General features: G+C 36.7%; 1 protein-coding gene across 1 annotated transcript in view; it reads right to left on the reverse strand.

Moving 5' to 3' along the window:
• Nucleotides 1–1,141: 1,141 nt before the first annotated feature.
• The window catches only part of LIN7A (lin-7 homolog A (C. elegans)), a 150,303-nt gene continuing 127,707 nt past the window's right edge, over nt 1,142–23,737 (reverse strand). Inside the window, exons 5-6 of the mRNA XM_011934118.1 lie at nt 18,903–19,118; nt 1,142–6,366 (exon numbers count right to left, since the gene is read on the reverse strand). Of these exons, the coding sequence (XP_011789508.1) occupies nt 18,903–19,118 (216 nt within the window). The 3' untranslated portion in view covers nt 1,142–6,366. The remainder of the gene's footprint in view (nt 6,367–18,902; nt 19,119–23,737) is intronic.

The following is a 23,737-nucleotide window of genomic DNA, read 5'->3' on the forward strand; positions in this document are numbered from 1 at the left end:
TGCACCCATCAACTCGTCAGCACCCATCAATTCATCATTTATATCAGGTATAACTCCCCAATGCAATCCCTCCCCCCTCCCCCCTCTTCTTTTTTTTGACCCCTAAAGTTAGGACGCTAGAAGGTCCCTGCAGAATCCAAAGGCGAGAGAAAGAATTATTTGATGTGTTAAATTACATGGGAAGCCTTATCAAATAAGAATGATGTTTAACCTTCTTTGAGTTGTATTTCATAAATATGTTATTAATATATGTTCCAAAATTGTATGGCACTCCTAAAATTCTGACATGTCTGGGTATAAACTATCACTCATAACTATGGTTAATATATTAAATTATTGTAGACTACAGAAATAACCAAATTTCCTTGTGGATTGTGTCCTTATGCCTATCTTAAGTCATTTCCACAGTTAATTGCTTAATTCTGATGCAGTTTGTGAAAACTTCACAAGCAAGCAAAATCCTAGAATCTTGTGTCTTCAAGGAGGTTCATTAAAGGATGGAAAGGACACTAATAAGCATTCCTGAATATAGGTTCCTGGTAATATGACCATATAATTTGAATGGAGTAAAAATTCCCTTTATGATATCTTTTATAATAAACCAGTAAACTAAGTAGGTGTTTTCCTCAGTTTTGTGAGCTGTCCCAGCTGAACCCAAGGAAGGACTTGTGGGAACCTCAGTCTCCAGCCAGTCAAAAGACAGGTGACAACCTACTACTTGCAATTGGCATCTTAAGTAAGCTAAGTGTTGTGAGACTGAGCCCTTAATCTGTGGAATCTTCACCATCTTCAAGTAAATAGTTTCAGAATTGAATTGAATTATAGGATATCCAGTTGGTACCTGCTTGGAAAATCGTTGGGGCGGGGGTGGGTGGGGAAACCTTTACATTTGGTCACAGAAGTGTTCTATATTGAGTTTGAGACTAGAAAGCAAAAAAGTAAAAAAAAAAAAAAAAAAATTGCCTTTTCCTTTACAGAATCTAAGCCCTCAATAGAATGACACCACTGTGTGGTCAGGAATGGAGAAACCCAAGAAAATTTAGCATCCCAATATTCAGGTGTCTTCAGTATATAAAAATTCTTTTAAGTCCATGATTTAAAAGAACTTAAAGTCATTTGATAATGAAAACAATACTTCCAGTTTGGTGTCTAATACTTTTACTTCCCAGCAGCATAATACCACTTTGGTCAGATTGAACCACTGCACAATTTTGCAGCTTTTTCAGAAAAATAATGAAAACAATTGGAAAGACATGATGTACATGCAAGTGGTGAGAAAATGATACTATTGTCCAATCCTTCCCCATAAATGTAAAATATCCTTAGTTCATCTCCAGACTGTGTATTTATTATAAGCCCTTATATCAGGGATTTTGTTTCTTTCAGTTTTTGTAGCACCAAAGAGACACAGTGGCTAACAAGAAATAAATCTGAAAAGTCACTGAAATATTTATCACATGTCAGAAATTTTCTGATCTATACCTTTAACCATGTTCCTGGCTTCACATATTTTTCTTAAGAGTAAACTATAACCTAATATTGAGTTCTCACCCTGTATCTGCTACTGATGTGATTTGTTTACCATGAATAATACTTCGTTAATATCTTTTGTATACTACTTTACAATTTCCAAGTATTTTATATACAGTGACTAACTTAGTGACTCATTCATTTCAGTGTAATGGTGTCCCCCCAAACCACAGATAATGATTAGACACATGAGCTCTTGTGTCAGACTGCGTGGGTTCAAATCCCGGTTCCACCTGCCAGCTTTGTGGCCTTGGACAAGTCACATAATATATCTGTGCTTCAGTTTTTTTATCTATAAAATGGAACCTACTGAATAGAGTTGTTGAAGGGATTTAATGAGATAGTCCATAAAAGCACTCAGCACAGTAGCTAGAAAATAGAGCTGCATAAATGTTAGTTATGAATAAATTACTTACCTACCTCACTGGGGTATAACTGTGGTTTATAGATAAACTAAGCAGCATTTTTGAGCAGTGTTTTTATAAAAGCAAGCTCACATAAATCCGTGCAGGGAGTATTTCATGATTTCCATGGGGTGAGGAATTTTATTTTCTCTATCAGGTGTGAAGAGGACCCAGTGGGCAGTAAACTCTCTAGTTATTGCTAGGGTAAATGTGGGAGAGTTTCTCACAGTAAACTCCACAAGGGATTGTGTCTGTCTTGTTTGCTGTTGCATTTCCAGAACCTAGCATGCACTAGGTACACAATACATATTTGTTAAATGAATAAACACATGGAAACTTCTGAATAAGTGTATGATTAAACTTCAGCTTAGTATATTCTAGGAATCAAATATGAAAGGATAAGTGATCTTTTGAAAGTAGGAAGAGATTTAGGGATGGTGTCTCCAATTATTATGAATTTCTTAGAGAACAGTTGTTAATAAATATCAAAGGGATAATATGCATAATGATTTTTTTATATAAAAATGACATCTTTTATAAAATTTAAAAATGGGGCTTTATGTTTGAATCATTCCTGCCGGATAATTCAGAAAGCTTGTATAAAGAACTAGAAAGGTTGGGTTCAACTCAGCGTAAAAACTCTGTATCCCCAAACATTGTTCCTTATCCACTGTTCAAATGTCCTCAAATCTTTGAAGTCTTTAATGAATGAAATTCCAAATTCACACATCTAAAAAGTTTTTATAAAGACTCAATTATAGTTCCAACCATGAAATTTAGAAATCATAGTGACAATCAGTATAATATAAGCTGGTAAAATCTGTGAGATTTTCAGAAGGTAAAATCCATTTTTTGTCTATTCATTGATTCAGTCATTTATTCATCCAACAAATACTGAGTACCTACGTTGTGCCAGACAGAGGTCAAGGCAGTCACAGCCCTTTCTCTATAGAGGTTTCCAGCTAGAGAGGGATGAGATGGGTCAGATCACCCCGTATTTTGGAAGATCCTTTCCGTGTTGGCCTCCCTGAATCTTCAGAGCATTGAGTTCTATGTTGTCTAAAGCTGGTCTTATGAACAGGCTGTGTCTGTATGATAAAAACAAACTAGCTAAAAGATGAGAAATTCTGGCATTATTCACACATCCACACATATCTATAGATGTTTAAAATAATGTAGACAAAATATTCCACCTCTTGGAATCCTACAGGCACAGTTGAGTAACAGGAAATGAGATAAGATCAGTTTGATGTCACAGTTGAAAACTGCGTTTGTAAATTGTGTAATCCATCTTGAGCCAAGTTCTTTGGAGACAGCCTAAAATCCTTAAAAAGCCTGTGCATGCTAGATTTTGCATTTAGATCTAAGTATTGTCTTAAAAGATTGTGATTGTTCACATAACTGGAGAATTCCCTATTGACTACATGATTGAGGAAACACAAGTCTGTTATTCTTTCCAAAGTCAATTGTAACTTAAGCTCATTATCTCCCTGCAGATGTTCTGTTTCAAATGACAACAGAATCAAAATGCAAATGCTCCAGTGAAAAGGCTTGAAAGCTCTCTTTTACTGAACTATACTCCATGTATTTGTCTTCAAAATCATAGCAGGAAAAAGTTTAGAAAAATCTATCCCACTGACCACTGACCTAAAAAAGGGAAAAAATTAAATTTCACCAGGATTTCTGGTGATATCGTAGCAGTTTTTTTAAATTTTGACTTTTAATACCTAATTTGTTTATTACATTGAATTGAGCTTCATGTCAGAGCAATGCAGGTTTTTAGTTTAATATAATCTGGGACATGTCAGTGGCTCTAATATGATCATTAATAATGAAGATAATTAGTATAATACAAGTTGTGGTAATTTCTTCCCTCTTCTTCTGGTTTCAGTGAAACTTAGGAGAACCACAAGTGGCTTAAGTCTTAGTGATCGCAACTTCTGATTAAAGCTTTAGGAAAAGGCTTACATTTCAACCAACAAGATTTTACTGAAGGAAAATGGTCATTTGTATATGAGACCACTCTGAAGTATAATCCGTCCTTAGATGTCCTAGGTGTGATGGATTGCCTCTTTACTTTGACAAACAATCTGGCATACCTTTATCAACACTTAGCATTAAGCAAATGAAGCATAAATACAACGGCTTCTAGAAAACACAAATGTAAGCTATCTTACCACTTGATAGTTGTTTCTATAACACTGTGACAATATTTGTATTGATGTGAAACCATATGATAACTTTAATATTGAACAAACACTTATGACTAAGTGAAAACATACTCACTCACCTTAAGCTCCAAATTTATACAATGTATTGAAATGTGTTGAAATGACCATTTTCTCATGGCAAGGGTTCAATGATTTCCCTTCATGAGAATCCTGTGGCATTGCCTGAATAGCTTTAATATATCTTTGTTAAATGATAACTAAAATATATGTTTTATTAAATTTTTCTTATAAAAATGTGAACTATCTCTTTCAAACTGAATAATACATCGTCTCCATTCATTCCCTTTTATCATGCTTGTCTATTTTGTAAATCTATTTTACATAACATTCAGGGTCCTCACTGACCCCACCCCACCACCCCCGTTGTCTCTAGTAAAAAATGATATGTATTAAAGGATGGGAATCTGTTACCACAGCCGGGCATTGTTGAAATTAGCGAACGTCCTAGTTTCCTTGCTGTTTTTCCTCTGGTGAGGGATGCATTGTGAAGAGTAGGGAGAACCCGGTATTGACAATACTATCACCCAACAGGGCATAATAAAATGTGCTGGGTAGTTTTGATTGGTTTTGTTTTATTTGCAAGAAGACAGTCTAAACTAAGCTTCATACATTTCTATTTTGGGGGATTATCTGAAGTGTCCAATTGTATTGTATCTTGGAGAATCAATTTCTGTATTTGAGAATAAGGAATATTCAAATATTTGCCTCTGGTTTCCTGATCTATTTTGAATACTTCAACTAAGCAATTATCCTTTTCTCAGATACATTTCTGTGCTTAAAGTATTCAAATGCCCAAATAATTATTGCTTCCTATTTATTTCATAAAGATCAGACTTAGGTGCCTAGATTTACCATAAACCAAAAATTATGACCTGTAAAAGTAGTTCTAACAGATTATTTTCCAGTGAATGATATTTTCTGAAAGATGGTATCTGTCTATTTACCTATGGGAATATATTAACAAAGTAGGTGGTTTTATTTTTTTTTCTCTAGAGGAAGCAGCATCTGCCATTCACAATATTGATACCACTGGTTTCCATCTGCCCAATTATAAGAGAAATAATATTTGTTTATGTTAGAGTGCCAAAAATATCTAGTTTATATTTGGGGAAATTGACCTAAACTTTGTGTGACATAAATATTTGAATATATATGCACATATAATTTAGTTTTGTTAAGTTTTAAAATACAAAATAGGCTTCTATGACAGCACATCAGTGTCAGTAGAGTTTAGATTTCTTCAATGTTTATCAATCAAAAAGTATAAAATGCAACAAAAAATATTGAGAGTGGGGTTATGTATATAACATATGAGAATCTGTTCACGGGGCTAGGTCCTTTGCTAGTATTCTCTTACTAGATTCTTAACACTTGGTAAGAAAAGAACCTAAGTTATAATGAATGCACTCTGATAATATATATTTTGTAGAATAAATATACATTATATTCTGTTGGAATTAATAATAATAGATACAAGCAATAATTAGATCAAAAACTACAGTGCTAGAGTTCCTACCCTTGCTTCTAACAAACTGAAAGCTGAGCTAAAATTGGTCCATTCTATTAAAGCATAATAAAATTTGTGGAAACAAAATAAAAAGCCGACTGCTTCTAGAACCTGAAGAAAATATAAATATACTATGATACCTTGTGATTTTCAAGAGGAAAACAGAGGTTGAACTTGCAATTAACTGGAATTCCAATTCAGACAACTCAGCACTATGGATTGTGGAGCAGGTCAGGGTAAGGGGCAATGTGTAGGTTTCTGTTACGTGGCAACACCCTTTGAACTGATGCAGTTTGAATTATAGCCTAATGAGGGGTTTGCTAATATCTGGAAAAGCTATGGACCGAAGATTCACTTAATCTTGGCCCTGGTGATTTATTTAAAAGTCACAGACTTTATTCTTCTTACACTGTTTCAGTTTGCAGACTAGAAAACCTCTCCCTCTGCACACTGAGAATTCCCACTGCTGTGAATGGAAGGTCAATGTATGTAAAGCCCACGTGAGCAGTGGCGGTTTAAGCCCAGAGAAAGAAGGTGTCGAGTTGCCTTGGTAAAGAATTTATACACCATGTGTTCACAGCTTCTTGACAGGTATAATTATCAGTGTTGTCTTTTACTATGTGCTGGGATTCTGAAGCACGATTTCAAATTTGTGACTATCGGATGTTTGATCAAGTAGCTTTCCCTCAAGGGCCTGAAAGGGAAAAACAGTGAAGAGAAATCAGTGATTAGTATTCATTTGTCAACTACAATATGCTAAAAATATCAAAAGAGCATATGCTATGTGAGAACAGCAAGGATTATTTTGGGTGCTATCATTCATGCACCATCTTCCACATATGAAAAAATTCGTTTGATGTTTGCAAAGGAAGTAATTATCAAATGAAGATGGAAAAGCCACAGTTGTTCCCTAAAATGAAATAAAGAACACCAGTTTGGAAACATTTCAAATGTAAAACATTTCTTTCTTCCATTTCCAGATGATTCTATTTTTCCTCATGAAGGCAAAGAATAACCAACATTTACGTTATGACTCTTAGGGCTTTTTGTAGTGCTTTTGTTGAGGTGGAAGCCAGCAAAACCTCTCTCTGCTAGGCTGGAAGCACCAATATTCCTCCTCTGACGCAGACATTAAATCTGTCTCTCTTCATAAGGCCAGCCTGACACCACGTGGAACAGAGTAGGCAATTGCCTCTATGGTCAGATTTTGGGGAGCAGTCTTGCCAGACACTTCCCCCCATACCTGCCACTCTTCCATTATTAGGGGGTCATTTCTTTCAGAAAGAACAGTGATTTTTACATCTTTGTTCTCTAAGCTGCAGATATTTTTATTTCAGTGAATGCCAAGCACCATATTGAAAACAGATTTTAACAAAATTGTTCTGTTTACTTTACGTCAACACTCTCCAGCTGCCGTGCTTTAGAGAGATGTGCCCAACCTCCCCTGGGGCCTACTGAGTGGACTGAACACCGTGCAAAAAGCGATTGTGTTTCCTCAGGAGTCACCGAGATATTATATAACAATACATAAGTGTTAACATTTTAACTATTACAACATCACCACTCCGACTATTACTCCTATGACTAATGAAAATTTATGGAGTGCTCACTAAGTGTCACACATTTTGTTAAGAGTTTTACTTTTGTTCATATTTAATCTCCACAACAGACCATTTTACTGAAATCTTAGATTGAATAACTTCCTAAGGGTCATTTAGCTATACAGTGACCAGAGATCTAGACTGAGTTCTTTTTTTTTGATGAAGTAAATCTTTGCTTCCCGGGCTCAAGCGATTCTCCTGCCTCAGCCTCCCGAGTAGCTGGGACTATAGGCGTGTGCCACCACCCCCAGCTAATTTTTGTATTTGTAGTAGAGATGGGGTTTCCCCATGTGAGCCAGTCTGGTCTCAAACTCCTGACTTCAGGTGATCTGTCTGCCTTGGCCTCCCAGACTGCTGGGATTACAGGTGTGAGCCACTGTGCCTGGCCTAGAGGCTGAGTTCTCAGTGAATGATATGATAATATAACTACATGTCCTAAAGGAATGGGACTCAGAACAGGTGAATTTTGGTAAGTCTTGGATCTTTTCATCTATCCAGGGCAGGAGTCAGCCTGAGAGAGAGCACTGGGCATTCAACATGTGGGCCACTGACATACCTGTTGGGAAGAACCAGCTGCAACAAATGTTAATATTGCCCTCAGTCATGATTTATAATTTAACTGATTAACAATTCATTTTTAACAAAAGCTTCTTTTCCATATTAGTGTGAATCTTGTTGATCAAAGTGCCTTACTAACTCTTAAAAGAGCCATTGCGGTAGGAGAATAGTGCCTCCTCATCCACTCTATGTTAAGTCTACATCCTAATCTCCAGAACCTATGAATATGTTAGATTACATGACAAAGGGAAATTAAGGTTGAAAATGAAATTAAGGTTGCTAATCAGCCTACGTTAAAATAAGAAAATTATCCTGGATTATTTAGTTCAACCCAATGTAATTAAAAGTGGAAGAGGGATGGGTCAAAGGAAAAAAATCACAAGAGAAATTTAAAGAATATTTTGAACCAAGTAAAAATAAAAAATAAACATGTTTTGATAAGTTGTGGGAACCAAAAAATGAATCATCTATACCTCTTCCCTAGGAAACTAGAAAAAGGGCAAATTAAATCCAAAGTAAGCAGAAGAAAACAAATAATAAAAATTAATGCAGATTAATTTTTCATTAATAAAAATTAATGTGGAAGAAATCAATGAAATTGAAAATAGGAAATTAATAGAGAAAATCAATGAAATCAAAAGCTGATTCTTTAAAATGATCAACAAAAACCAAGCACTGTGGTGCATGCATGTAGTCCCAGCTACTCAGGAGACCGAGATGGAAGGATTGTGTGAGTCCAGGAATTTAAGTCCAGCCTAGGCAACATAGCAAGACCCCCCATCTCGAAAAAAATAAAATAAAAAGACTGATAAAATCAATAAACTTCTAGCCAGGCTAACAAAAAGGAAGAGAGGACACAAATTATTACCAATATTAGAAATGAAAGCAGTCACACCACTACAAATACCATGGACATCAAAAGGATAGTAAAAAAAAAAAATACTATGAACAACTTTATATCCACCATTTTGATAACCGAGATGAAATGGACCAATTCCTTGAAAGACACAATCTGCCAAAACTCACATAAGAAGAAATAGACAATTTGAATAGGTCTATATTTATAAAAGAAATGGAATCAATAATTAGTAACATTCCAAAGCAGGAAGCACCATACCCTGATAGGTTCACCAGAGAATTCTACCTAAATTTAAGAAATAAGTTGTACCAATTGTCTATAATTGCTTTCAGCATATCAGACAGAAGCAGAGGGAATACTTCCTAACTCAGTCTATATGGCCAGTATTACATTAATACCAAAGCCAGACAAAGACACTAGAAGGAAAAAAAAATCTAACTACACACCAATATCTCTCATGAAAATAAACTTAAAAATCCTCAACAAAAGTTAGCAAATCAAATCCAACAAGATATAAAAACGTTAATGACCTTAATGTCCATTCATAAGAGATTGATTATTGTATACCTAGACAGTAAGACTTTACACAGATATTTAAAATGTAGACCTAAGTCTACTAATGTTAACCATATTGTTTAATTTTTAAAAATCAGGCTATAATTTAGTATGTAAAATATGAGTGAAAATAAGCATATATATATAAACACACACATATAAACATACATATAGAAATTACATGTCTGGAGAAAAAACAATGTGTACTAAAATGAAGTGAGATTATAGCTGAAAGGTTAATTTATTCTTTATACTTCTCTACTGTCTAAAAATTTTGCGATGAAAAAGTGTCACTTTTATATACAATAAACATCAAATGTAAGTCAGTAGAAATAAATTAAACAGTTTTACAAGCACCAAGACAACAACACAAATGAAAGAGGGGGACAGAAAAGAGCGTTGTGATGAAGGCAGAGGTCAGAGAAATGCAATGTGAGAAGGACTCCACCACCGCTACTGGTTTCGAAGACGGAGGAAGGGCCCAGGAAGCAATGAATTTTTCCCCCAGAGCCCCCTAAAGCCCAGTAAAACTGTGTTGGACTTCTATCCTACAGAATTACAAGATATATTTTTAAAATTTGATATTCAGTTGGCAAATAATAATTGTATATATTTGTGATATACAAATTTGTGATGTGTAAATACATTTGTGATGTACAAATGAATTGATGTTTTGATATGTTTACAATGTGAAATGATTAAACCAGATAAAGTAATTAACACATTTTATCACCACACATACTTATTTTTTTGGTGGAAATATTTAAAATCTATCCTTTTAACAATTTTGAAATAGACATTATTATTTAACTCATCATTCTGTGCAACAGATCACTAAAGCTTATTCCTCCTGTCTAACTGAAACTTTATACCCTTTGGTCAACTTCTCCCCTTTCTTTTCCTGTTCACCCTTCTTCTGTAACCTCTGATAATCACCATTCTATTCTCTACTTCTATGAGTCTAACTTCTTTTTTTTTTTTTTTTGAGACAGAGTCTCCCTCTATCGCCCAAGCTGGAGTGCAGTAGTGCGATCTCGGCTCACTGCAACCTCCACCTCCCAGGTTCAAGCGATTCTTCTGCCTCAGCTTCCTGAGTAGCTGGGATTACAGGTGCACCACCACGCCTGGCTAATTTTTGTATTTTTAGTAGAGACAGTGTTTCACCATATTGGCCAGGCTGGTCTCAAACTCCTGACTTTGTGATCCATCAGCTTCGGCCTCCCAAAGTGCTAGGATTACAGGTGTGAGCCACCACACCTGAAGAAGTCTAACTTTTTTAGAGTCCACTTATAGGTGAGAAATGTGGTATTTGTTCTTCTGTGCCTGGCTTATTTCACTTAGCGCAATGTCTTCCAGGTTCATCCATGTTGTTGCAAATGACAGGATTTCCCTCCCTTTTGAGGCTGAATAGTATTCTGTTATGTATATCCATTTAACTGATGCTGGACACCTATGTTGCTCCCTTCTCTTAGCTAGTGTGAACAATGCTGCAATCTACATGTACTGCAGGTATCCTTTTAACATGCTAATTTCGATTCATTTGGCTATATCCCCAGAAGTGAGATTGTTGGATCATATGGTGGTTCTAATTTTAGTTTTTGAGGACCGTCCTCTATATTTTTTCCCAAAATGTCTGTATTAATTTACATTCCCACCACTGTTGCATAAGGATTCCTCTTACTCCACACCTTTGCAAACACTTGTTATTTATTTTTTTCTTTTTTAAAATTTAAAATTTTACTTTTTTTTTTTTTAAGAGATGGGGATCTCACTACGTTGTCCAGGGTGGACTCAAATTCCTGGACTCAAGCAATCCCCCTGCCTCACCCTCCTCCTCCTATGTAGCTGGGACTACAGGTGCTTGCTATCACATCTGGCTTTGTCTTTTTTTTGATAATAGCCATTCTAAGAGATGTGAGGTGAGATCTCACTGTGGTTTTAATTTGCATTTCCCTGATTATTAGTGACAATGAGCATTTTTCATGCATCTGTTGGCTATTCCTTAGGCTTCTCTCGAGAAATGTCTATTAAGTCATTTCCCCATTTTTGATTGGGTTGTTTTCTTGCTATTGAGTTGTTTAAGTTTCATACATATTTTGGATATTAGTCCTTTATCAGATGTATGGTTTGCAAAAATTTTCTTCTAATCCATGGGTTATTTCTTCAGTCTGTTAATTGTTTCCTTTGCTGTGAAGAAGCTATTTAGTTGGGTAGAATCCTGTTCGTCTATTTTTACTTTTGTTGCCTGTGATTTTGGGAATGTATCCAAGCAATCTTTGCCCATATCAATATTGTGGAGCATTTCTTCTATTTTCGTCTAGTAGTTTCATAGTTTCAAGTCTTACCGTTAAGTTTCCAATCCTTTTAAGTTGGTTTTGTTATGGGGTGAGATAAGGGTCCAATTTCATTCTTCTGCTTTGGATATCCAGTTTTCCCAACACCATTGATTGCAGAGATTGTCCTTTATCTATTACATGTTTTTGGCACCTTTGTAAAAAATCAATTGACGGTAAATATGTGGATTTATTTCTGGGTTCTCTAGCTTGTTCCATTGGTCTATGTGTCTCTCTTTATGTCAGTGGCATGCTGTTTTGATTACCATAGCTTTGTAATAGACCCCAAGGTCAGGTAGTGTGAAGGCTTCAGTCTGGGTCTTTATGCTCAAAGTTGATTTGGCTGTTTGATGTCTTCTGTGGTTCCATACAAATTTTGGGATTTTTTTTCCTACTTCTGTGAAAAATGACGTTGGATTTTTGATAATAAGAGCATTGAATTCTACAGCATTAAAGGAGACAATAAATTTGTGTTATTTTAAGCTACTATATTTGTGGTAATTTTTATGGTAGCCATGGAAAGCTAATGTATCTTTGAGGATAAAGTACTTTGAAGTATGGGTTACTATTTTAAAGGTAATTGATAAGGGTGATTTGGATAACTGCATGAGACTGAATCCCCAGACAGTTCACAAATATGTCTGTGAAGTGGGGTCAGGAAAAGTAAGGGCAGGCCCCACTGAACAAAGAGGCAGTGTGGCAATATGAGTAAGAGCAAGAGGCTTTAAAGCCCATGTTCCTGGGTTTGAATCATGGCCCTATTACTTGTTACAATAGATGTGAAATGTTACGCACATTTAAAAAACTCCTATATGCTTCAGTTTCCTACTTTATTTTTAATTTTTTTAATTTTTAATTTTTGTGGGTACATGATGTATATATTTATGGGGTACATGAGATATTTTGATACAGGCATGCAATGTGTAATAATCACATCATGGAAAATGGGGTGTGCATTTTCTTAAGTATTTTTCCTTTGCGTTACAAACAATCCAGTTATACTCATTTAGTTATTTTTAAGTGTACAGCTAAATTGTTATTGACTATAGTCACTCTGTTGTGCTGTCAAATACTAGGCCTTATGCATTCATTGTGTTTCTGTACCCATTAATCATCCCCACCTCCCTCCCCACTCCTCCACTATCCTTCCTCTGGTAACCATCCTTTTACCCTCTAGCTCCATGGGCTCAATAGCTTTGATTTTTAGTTCCCACAAATAAGTGAGACTATGTGATGTTTGTCTTTCTGTGCTTGGCTTATTTCACTTAACGTAATGATCTCCATGCTGTTGCAAATTACTGATTTTTTTTTTTTTTTTCTGAAACAGAGTCTTGATCTGCCATCCAGGCTGGAATGCAGTGGCATGAACTTGGCTCACTGCAACCTCCACCTCTTGTGTTCAAACGATTCTTGTGCCTCAGCCTCCGAAGTAGCTGGGATTATAGGTGTGTGTCACCAACTCCGGCTAACTTTTTTTTTTTTTTTTTTTGTATTTTTACTAGAGATGGGTTTTTGCCATGTTGGCCAGGCTGGTCTCAAACTCCCGGCCTCAAGTGATCCGGCCGCTTTGGCCTTCCAAAGTATTGCGATTACAGGTGTGAGCCACCATGCCTGGCATGAATCTCATTCTCTTTTATGGCTGAATAGTGCTCCATTGTGTATAAGTACCACATTTTCTTTATCCATTCATCTGTTGACGGACACTTAGGTTTCTTCTAAATCTTGGCTAATGTGAACAGAGCTGCAGCAAACATGGGAGTGCAGATATCTACAGTGAGAACCTCCAAACTGTTCTCCATAGTGGTTGTACTAATTAATTTGCTACTTTAAAACAAGATTAAACATAGTACCTAATCTTCATAAGGCTATTGAAAAGATTAAGTAATTTAATATATATGAGGCACTTAAAAGAGTTCTTGGCACACACTAATTGTTTAATAAGTGTTAGTCAGCTTTATGATTATTTCTGTCCAGTATTCTGCTTGGAAACTCTGGGTTCCTTGCATTCAGTTTTATTGGAGTCATCCCCTGGAACTTGGTTTTCTCAGTGACTGGGCCGATAGTTTTGGTAGTAATTCCCTGGATGAGATCATCAGGATCATGTATGTGGTAATGCTAGAAGAAGGTAGAGAAGACTTTTAAAAGTAGGCAAAATAAAGAAAATGGGGGTCTTCAGAGTAGGGGAAAAAGAGATTTGGGGAGGCTACTGGCAAATGCTTGCAACTTTGTAAATTTAACAAGATACAGGCTGGTTTTGACTGGAATGAATTCTCCACCCTAGATCCAGTCATGGAGGTCAGGGACAAGATTTTGGTCTTGACGTCCTCAGAATGTTGATATCTCCAGAGATATTCCTCTTTCTTCTTACTTTTATTTTTTGGGAATCTGGGTGAAATATGATATACATGGAGTCACAATAAAAAGCTGAGGTGCTTAAAGCTGAATAAATATAACACTCTGATATGGTTTGACTGTGGCCCTACCCAAATCTCAACTTGAATTGTATCTCCCAGAATTCCCACATTGTGGAAGGGACCCAGCGAGAGGTGACTAAATCATGGTGGCTGGTCTTTTCGGTGCTGTTCTTGTGATAGTGAATAAGTCTCACAAGATCTGATGGGTTTATCAGGGGTTTCTGCTTGTGTTTCTTCCTCATTTTTCTTTTGCCGTGACCATGTAAGACGTGCCTTTCAGGCTGGGCATGGTGGCTCATGTCTGTAATCCCAGCACTTTGGGAGGCCGAGGTGGGTGGATCACTTGAGATCAGGAGTTCGACACCAGCCTGACCAATATGGTGAAACTCCATCTCTACTAAAAATACAAAAATTAGCCAGCCGTGGTGGCAGGCACCTGTAATCCCAGCTACTTGGGAGGCTGAGGTGGGAGAATCACTTGAACCCAGGAGGTGGAGGTTGCAGTGAGCCGAGATCACGCCACTGCACTGTAACCTGGGTGATAGAGCAAGAATCCGCATTAAAAGAAAAAAAGAAAAAGTGCGTTTCCAGCCATGATTCTGAGGCCTCCCCAGCCATGTGAAACTGTAAGTCCAATTAAGCCTCTTGTTGTTCTCGGTTTCGGGTATGTCTTTATCAGCAGTGTGAAAACGAACTAATGCAACTCTTTCTCAAAAAAAGTGGGTATAGCACTAATAAAACCTGTATTCATATTCTCTGTTTACATTTCTAGCATATTACTGTACAGCAATAATACTTTTTACATTTTAGAAAATGTAATCTATATAGTTCAATACTGTCAAATACAGAAGTTAGGGGAAAAGACAATTGATTTTTACTTTAAGAGAGTTTACAATTAAAAATAAGCGTAAGACACAAATTCCCTGCACAGTACTTGCATTAAATCTGTTTTCCGTTTGTATTCACTATTTATCATTGCTAGATGCTTTATAACTTTTACCATCTCAGATTAAAAAACACATTATTTCTAATTTCAGAGTAGAAATTGTATTTCATTTGATAAACAATAAGATAATATCAGACAAGTATTTTGATTTTAATTGGTTTTTGCTTGACTGGTTAAATTTTTAAAAAATCTGAGATGCTTAAAGTCTAATAGTTCAAATTAGCTTCAAACTTTTTTCAGAAGCAACCGTAGTAAGAATTAACAAGTGTGACAAATCCCATTTAGTCCTTAGAAATCAAATTAATTAAAATGTAATTAGGAGCTAATTTAGGTCTCTTTGACTGAAGTCACCATAAAAATCAATGAATGACATGACTTCGTTATATTTTATTTGTACCTGAAATGGTCACTACAGTATTATCTCAAGGGACCATGCTTGTGTGTATTGCAAGTGCAAAGTGCGCAAACATAAATTTCATGTTCACTTAAATAGAACTCTATTATATATCATGCCAGAAAAAACACAGTTTGCATAATAAAGGCTTTTTACTAAAAATACTAACTAGTCTGTGGTGGTGAAACCATAGGAAATTTAATGAAGATGGATGGAATGGAGAAATGGAATTGAGTAATATGGCCCAGCAAATAATTCTGGCCAAGTTGTATACTTTTAAAGATGATTGAATGAGCATAATATTGGAAGCCTTTAGTAAGACCTCAGAAGCCTGAATGGGAACATATTTGTTTCAAAATACTTGCACAATTTTACTATGGACCAATGTGGCAAATCAATTAGGAGAATTGGTATACGTCTATATTATCACGGATGAGAGAAAAATGAGTTAGTAAAAAGAGTGTAAATGTTGAACTAAGGAATAATGCATCGTCATTACCACAAAAGAGATCTTTAAGAGCTCTAAAAGTTTACATTTGGAATGGATAACAGAGAACGATGTGGACAAAATGACTTGTCCTTGTCTGTCTATAGAACTGTGTCTCAACTACATCATCCTAGACCAAGTCACCATATTTCCTGCCTGGACTACTATACATTAGCCTCCTAATTGGTCTCTGCTTCCACTCTCAGTCTTCAATAATCTATTCACACAGCAGCCAGAGCAATCTTTAAATAAATCAGACCATGTCACTCCTGTGCTTAAAAACCTTTAGTGGCTTCCAGTGTAATAAAATCTAACTTCCCTCAGTGGCTCACAAAGCTCTCTGTGACCTGGTCCCCAGCTATCCCATTGACCCCATAGCCACCACCACTGTTCTTCTGACTCACTATTCTCTAACTACTCAGGTTTTCTTTCTGTTCCTCAAATATGCCTGTCACAGAGCTACTGCATTGACTATTTCTTTCTCTTTTTAGTCTTTTTTCCTGGCTTCTTGTGATTCAGTCTCATCTGAAATGTTACCTCCTTTGAGAGATCTTCCCTGATCACACAGTCAAGTTAACACCGAGCAGTTCTCTATCTAAACCCCCTTTCTTACTCTGCAAACTACTGGTCCCAATAGGATATTTTTATTTGCTTGTTTATTTGTTTATTAACTATCTCCTGCAACCAGAATTTAGAGATGAGGGCAAAAACTTTGCATTATTCACGCCATTTTTGCAGCTCATTAAACAGTGCCTCGCTTATAACAGTGTCAAATAAATACTTAATGTTCAATAAATGTATGTTTAGGATAGAATGCAATTTTAGATAAAGATACTAAAACATAGTATATATAATAAAAAATAGCAGCCTATGAAAGATAGATTGTTGAATTCCCAGGATTGTTGGAGGACAAATCCCATACCTTTTACCCCCTTTTCTATGTAGCTTCTTCTTTTCACAAGTGTCACGAACAACTGAAAGCCTCATGTTATATCCAATGTTTCTCTTTGTGCAAATAGTAATCTGATGTTGAATGACCTAAAACCACTATTACCCACAATCATTTTTCCAAGAATATTTGAAGCTCACTTCAAATACACATTCGCAGACATCATAGTGTAAAGGTATCTAACAATATGAACTGTCTTCTCTAAAGGATAGCAAGGAAAATTTATATAACCCCAGGATATCTGATGTTGGCAGATGAAAACCTAGTAGAGTAAAAAGGAAAAGAATTCTATGTTTCTTGTAAATGTAGTCATGGGAGATCCACTGCAGCTATTTTAGCTTCATATTTTCATCTAAAAAACTTTTTATTGATACTTGCCTTGAGGGATTTTTTCTGAGGATTAGGGAAAAAACGTGATAAGGGCATAGGGCATAGTAGGGACTTCAAAGATGGGGTCTCTTAACATTTTTTCTTCTATTTTCTTGATAATATATAGCAAAACCTGATTTAGTATTCTTTGTCACAAAGTGGAATTTAGAAAAAGGCAGGAGAATCTTAGACACATTTTATTTCTACTTTACAACTTTTTCAAAACTCTTAAAGTTTTATTTTTAATTGACAAGTAATAATTTTATGTATTTATGGATTATAATGTGATGTTTCAATACACGTATACAGTGTGGAATGATCAAATCAGGCTACCAAAATTGTCAGCACAAATACTTATTGTTTCTTTGTGGTGAGAATATTTACAGTCCATTCTCTTAGCTATTTTGAAATATGCAATACAATATTATTAACCATAGTTACGAAGTTGTATAATAGATCATCTTAACTTATTCCCCTTCTACCTAACTGAAACTTGTACCCTTTGGCTAAGACCTTTTCCCTTTTCTCTGTCTACCCTCCTCCCCCAACCTCCCAGCCTCTGGAAACCACATTCAACTCTCTACTTCTATGAATTAAAGTTTTTCAGATTCCACACATAGGTGAGATCATGTGGTATTTGTCTGTCCATGCCTGGCTTATTTCACTTACCATGATGTTCTCTAGGCCCATCCACGCTGACAAGAATGACAACATTTCCTGCTAATTAAAGGCTAAATATTAAATGGTATTCGTGTGTGTGTGTGTGTGTGTGTGTATGTGTGTGTGTAGGTAGGTACAGATATCTATCACATACTTATCACATTTAAAGAAACGTATTCATTGCTAGCACTTCAGTTGTTTTCATATCTTGGCTGTTGTAATAATGCTGTGTTGAACATGGGAGTGCAAACATCTCTTTGACGTATTGATTTCAATTCCTTTGAGTATCTCCCCAGAAGCAGAATTGTTGGATCATATGGAATTCTATTTGAACTTTTTGAGAGAATCCGTATTGTCTGTCAAATTGGCTGTAGCAATTTATATTCCCACCAAAAGTGTGCAAGGGTTCCCTCTTCTCCACATCCTCACTAGCACTTGCTATCTTTCATCGTTTTGATAATAGCCAATTTAAAAGGTATGAGGTGACATCTCATTGTGGTTTTAATTTGCTTTTCCCTGATGATTAGAGATGTTGAGCATTTTTTCATATAGCTGTTGGCCATTTGTATGTTAGACACACTTTAAAGGAGCATGAGAATTTCAGAATCTCTTAGAGCATGTACAGTGGCAGGTCTCAGCTTCATTCTTTTCAGTGGGGCACTTTTCCAATAAATTATATCTCAGTATTCTAAAGGAGATCTTTCCATGGTCAGCACTATAAGGTTGTGCAGTTAATACACTCTGTAAAGGTAACTGGCTAACAGGGTGAGTGAGGCCTGGAATCCACCTCACACTCTTCTCCTTAGGATCCGGGTTTGCACGAGGCTGCATTTTCTTAATTTGTCTAAAAGCATCCTACAGCCCATACTTGCCCCTTTCAAAGTACATCATTTTCCAAATTATCTTGCTTTTGTGGAGCATATAGCTGAATGGCACATAAACTATCTTGTTTATATATTTTTAGATCACTGTCTTCTGTTTGATTGATTTTGTTTGTTTCAGCTAAGAAAATATATTTTAGAACATTTTATATATATATATATATATATATACACACACACACACACAAACACACACTCCTTGTATCAGATAAGTCACTTCTCACCTATGACATGTGATTTTGTTGTGTTTGTTGCTGCTGCTGCTGTTGCTGCTGAATTAGCAATTGCTGCTGCTGCCGACGCCTGGCTGTTCGTAGCTTTTCAAAGCGAGCCTCCATTTCTTCCAGAACTTTTGGGGTGTATCGCACCACCAGCTTGACGCTGTCTTTAGCAGCCTTGAGTAGTTCCACAGCTTTCTCATGGTGTTCTCCTTCCACACTCTAAAAAAACAATGACACTTCTTAAAGGGAGGAGGTTCAATGTTCTTTTCCCTGAGAGACAAATCTGAAATTAGTATCATATTAAGAACCCAAAATTTAAATTTTTAAGAAAGCATGGCAAATGAGTTATCTTACCATCATCGTTATTATGTATTACATTGTGATTAAACTATAAGCAGGTTAGGCTGCACGGGGTCACAGAATGGACTGCTGGGGATTCAGGTTATGCGGGTGAAAAGCAATGAAGACCTAAGTTATAATGCTAACATTAGGAATGAAATTTCCAAATTGCATCTGGAAGAGTAAATGCACTAGTCAACAAAATTTTGAAAAAAATTAAAACATAGTAACAAAGAGGAAATTTTTCTATCAGGTATTAAAATTTATTAAGAATCTATAGTGATTAAAGTGGTATCTTATTGTGTGTATAAAAGAGATAGTAGAACATAGCACAGAGTCCAGAGGGAGAGTCATCACATGGAAAGTATTATTTATTATAAATGTGGACTTTAGGCCGGGCGCGGTGGCTCAAGCCTGTAATCCCAGCACTTTGGGAGGCCGAGACGGGCGGATCACGAGGTCAGGAGATCGAGATCATCCTGGCTAACATGGTGAAACCCCGTCTCTACTAAAAAAAAAATACAAAAAACTAGCCAGGCGAGGTGGAGGGCGCCTGTAGTCCCAGCTACGTGGGAGGCTGAGGCAGGAGAATGGCGTGAACCCGGGAGGCGGAGCTTGCAGTGAGCTGAGATCCGGCCACTGCACTCCAGCCTGGGCGGCAGAGCAAGACTCCGTCTCAAATAAATAAATAAATAAATAAATGTGGACTTTAGACCAAAGGAGAAAAGGGCTATTAACTAAATTAAATAATACAAAATAATGGAGACCCGGCCGGGCGCGGTGGCTCACGCCTGTAATCCCAGCACTTTGGGAGGCCAAGGTGGGTGGATCACAAGGTTAAGAGATGGAGACCATCCTGGCTAACACGGTGAAACCCCGTCTCTACTAAAAATACAAAAAATTAGCCTGGCGTGGTGGTGGGCGCCTGTAGTCCCAGCTACTCAGGAGGCTGAGGCAGGAAAATGGAGTGAACCCAGGAGGCAGAGCAAGCAGTGAGCCGAGATAGTGCCATTGCGCTCCAGCCTGGGCGACAGAGCGAGACTCCATCTCAAAAAAAAAAAAAAAAAAACAAAAAGGAGACCCAATTTCATACACTATGCTAAATATAACAGATTAATTAAAATTTAAATGTAAAATAAAAACATAAAATAACTAAAATAAAAGAAAGGTTGAACATTAATCATTTTTCAATAGAAAGGGAATTCTTAATTTAAAATGCCCAGGGAAACATAACCACAAAATCAGATGTACACAGTGTAAGTTTCTATGTCTCAAACACTGTAAAAAAAAAAAAAAAAAGGCAAATAAACCAGAGAAACACTTTCAGTATATGACTGTCATATACTTAGTGCAAAAGGGATTTTTTTCTGGTTTATTTGCCCGTTTTTTTTATTTTTTTGAGACAGAGTTTCACTCTTGTTGGCCAGGCTGGAGTGCAATGGCCCGATCTGGGCTCACGGCCACCTCCACCTCCTGGGTTCAAGCGATTCTCCTGCCTCAGCCTCCCGAGTAGCTGGGATTAAAGGTGTGCAACACCATGCCCAGCTAATTTTACATTTTTAGTAGAGATGGAGTTTCACCATGTTGGCCAGGCTGGTCTTGAACTCCTGACCTCAAACGATCCACCTCCCTCAGCCTCTCAAGCTGCTGGGAGACAGGCATGAGCCACCGTGCCCAGCCTGCCCTTCATTCTTCTAACAAATCAATAAAGATCTAAGCAGAATGAGCAGTTGATATGCATGGACAAAAAATAAAAAATAAAAATGGCCGATAGACCTCAGAAAAGATGTTCAGACTCCCTAGTAATCAAAGAAGTATAGACCAACATAAAATATTTCTTTCTTTCTTTTTTTTTTTTTGAGATGGAGTTTCGTTCTGTCACCTAGGCTGGAGTGCAGTGGCACGATCTCGGCTCACTGCAAGCTCCACCTCCTGGTTTCACGCCATTCTCCTGCCTCAACCTCCCAAATAGCTGGAACTACAGGTGCCTGCCACCATGTGCATCTAATTTTATCCATTTTTAGTAGAGACAGGGTTTCACCGTGTTAGTCAGGATGGTGTCGATCTCCTGACCTTGTGATCCACCTGCCTCGGCCTCCCAAAGTGCTGGGATTACAGGCGTGAGTCACTGCGCCTGGCCAATATTTCATTTTTGACTTAAAAATAATAAATATGTATTTTTAAATTTGGTGCACAGACAAGGATGTAGGAAAATTGGACTCAGACTGCTAATAACAAAAAACTGGTGAAATTTTTCTGGAGGGCACTATTGTTATGCATTGAATAACCCCTTTTTATAAGTGAATAATTTTATATTCAGAAAAATCTATTCAGGATATAATCAAATATGCACACATACTTATAAGATAGATATGATAGAAAACAAAAAATCAATTCTTGGCTTTTGAATTTCAAAACAGTCTTTTGAACATCATGGCATAGACAATACTTGGAGAAACTATGATTCCTCTAAGTAAACACAAAGCTGCTTTTTTCCCAGTCTTCTGAAGAGTCTCCAGGTTGGGATGATGGAGAAGCAAAAAGAAGAAAGTCATAATTAGACTTTATAGGACCCTAAATAAGGAGACCCTGGCTCCTGCGCCTCTGAGCTGATCACCAGGGCAAATGACAGAACCCTTAATTTACAGGATTGAACTGCCAAGGCCTTTTTGCCTTGCTTCTTGGGTAAAGTACAGAGAAAAAAAAAAAATCACAGTGCAGTGTGATGGATGGAGACCGAGATAAGCTTAAAGAGTGTCAGAACACCTAAGAGTCACACTGAAGAGGCAGAGAGGGCCACCCTCAATTGCTTGACATTACATTTTCACAATCCAAGCAGAAGAGAAACTCAAAATGGACACTAAATTGAGTTACGGAAAAATAAAGGAAGTGAAATCTTAAGCACCCTTGAGTTATACCTTCAGATTCGTAATTTCTACTGCAGATTGGGAGACTTAAGGGATCATTTGATCATTGGCTTAGTCACTCAACTAATATGTTTATTAAGCATTTATTCTATGAATTATAGTCTACTACATTTCTTGAGAAAACATGAAAAAAAGGGAAACTTTGACAGCATCGTGCAATATAAACCCTATTTTCCGTATGTTTGTAATTTCTTTATAACTGGTCCCACGATGATTTGTTAATGCATAGAATTTTCCTTTGAAAGGAAAACTTGGTGATTTGGTCGTCTATCTACCCTTCTCTAATTTCTTTTTTAATATTAAAACTTACATGTTTTTATGTTTTAATAATAATGGTTCACCCATTTTCTAGGCCAGATCATCAGTCTGTAGACTTCTTTGTGGCTTTTGTTGTATTTGCTTTTATTTAATAGGGTTGAGATTCTAGGCCAGACCTTTAGAGGCCCATTATCTCTGTTTTGGCACTGTGTCTGCAATTCAGTTGCCACAGGAGAGCTGTGGTACTAATGTGCGTGGGCCATTAGGCTCTCACTGTGGTGGTGAAGAGTTGAGAGAAACATGTCTGGCTGGTGCACCACATACCAGGCCCTGCAAAACCATCAAGGTTATCCTCTTCAAGTCCCTGCTCTGCCTTCTCCCACACAGTTAACAATGTATCAAAAGCGGACCCCACAGTTGTCAATTCCAGAAATTTTGCCTTCATGCTTTATCTTCAGTTTAGACAAGGACTCAGATTCTCTTTAAGGCTCAGCAGAGTCAACAGGTCTCTTGGTTTGGCTCTACTGTCTTTCCCACCAGGACAGAGTCACTGTGAGAGATCTGGGCAGAGTCACAGTTCCTTACTTGTACTATTGAAATACTTTACTAACATCCCACAAATTATGTTATTAAGCAGCTAAGAAGTGAGTTTTAGAAAGAGATTCAGAAATATAAGCATGCTTGAAAAATTTTTATTTCAAACACTCCTCAACTTTGCTTTTTAGTTGTTTTCAGAAGGATATCTTAATTCTTGTCTTAAGGATTATTTTTGTGGCCTTTTTTCCTCCACTAGCTTTGCCTACTTTGTAAATACTTTTGAGTGCATATGCTTGTCTCCTTAACTTATTATTTATCTCTGGAGTGCTTTCAGTCCGTCGGTATAACTTTGTAAGAAGAATAAGGCAATTTTCTCTTCTTCCTTCTTTCCCTTTTAAGGTAAAAACAAGAAATCAAACCATCTTGTTACAGAAGTCTTGTTGCATGAATAAAAAGAAGCCAAAAGATCTACTCAGCTAGTGTATAAATGTTGATGTGCAAGCCCTTCACAGGTATTCCTTGAGCCCTGAAGGTTTAGCATCTATTCTTGCTTTTGACTTAGCGTATGTCTCTCTTAATGAAAGTATGCATCATTTCTAGATAAATATTTAAGACATATTTTGAAATGTGATAGATTATTTATAAACAGTTAAGCTGTTTTTATCAAAGCTGTATATACAAGCACTCCTGATTCGGAGGTATCTTTTATAACAACCAGTGTAAGTTTGAGCAATCACTGAAAACTTGTAGCACCAGCTTTCTACATAGGCTGAGAAG

The sequence above is a fragment of the Colobus angolensis genome, unplaced genomic scaffold (assembly GCF_000951035.1).
Source record: "Colobus angolensis palliatus isolate OR3802 unplaced genomic scaffold, Cang.pa_1.0 Scaffold131, whole genome shotgun sequence".
In the NCBI taxonomy this organism is placed as follows: domain Eukaryota; kingdom Metazoa; phylum Chordata; class Mammalia; order Primates; family Cercopithecidae; genus Colobus; species Colobus angolensis.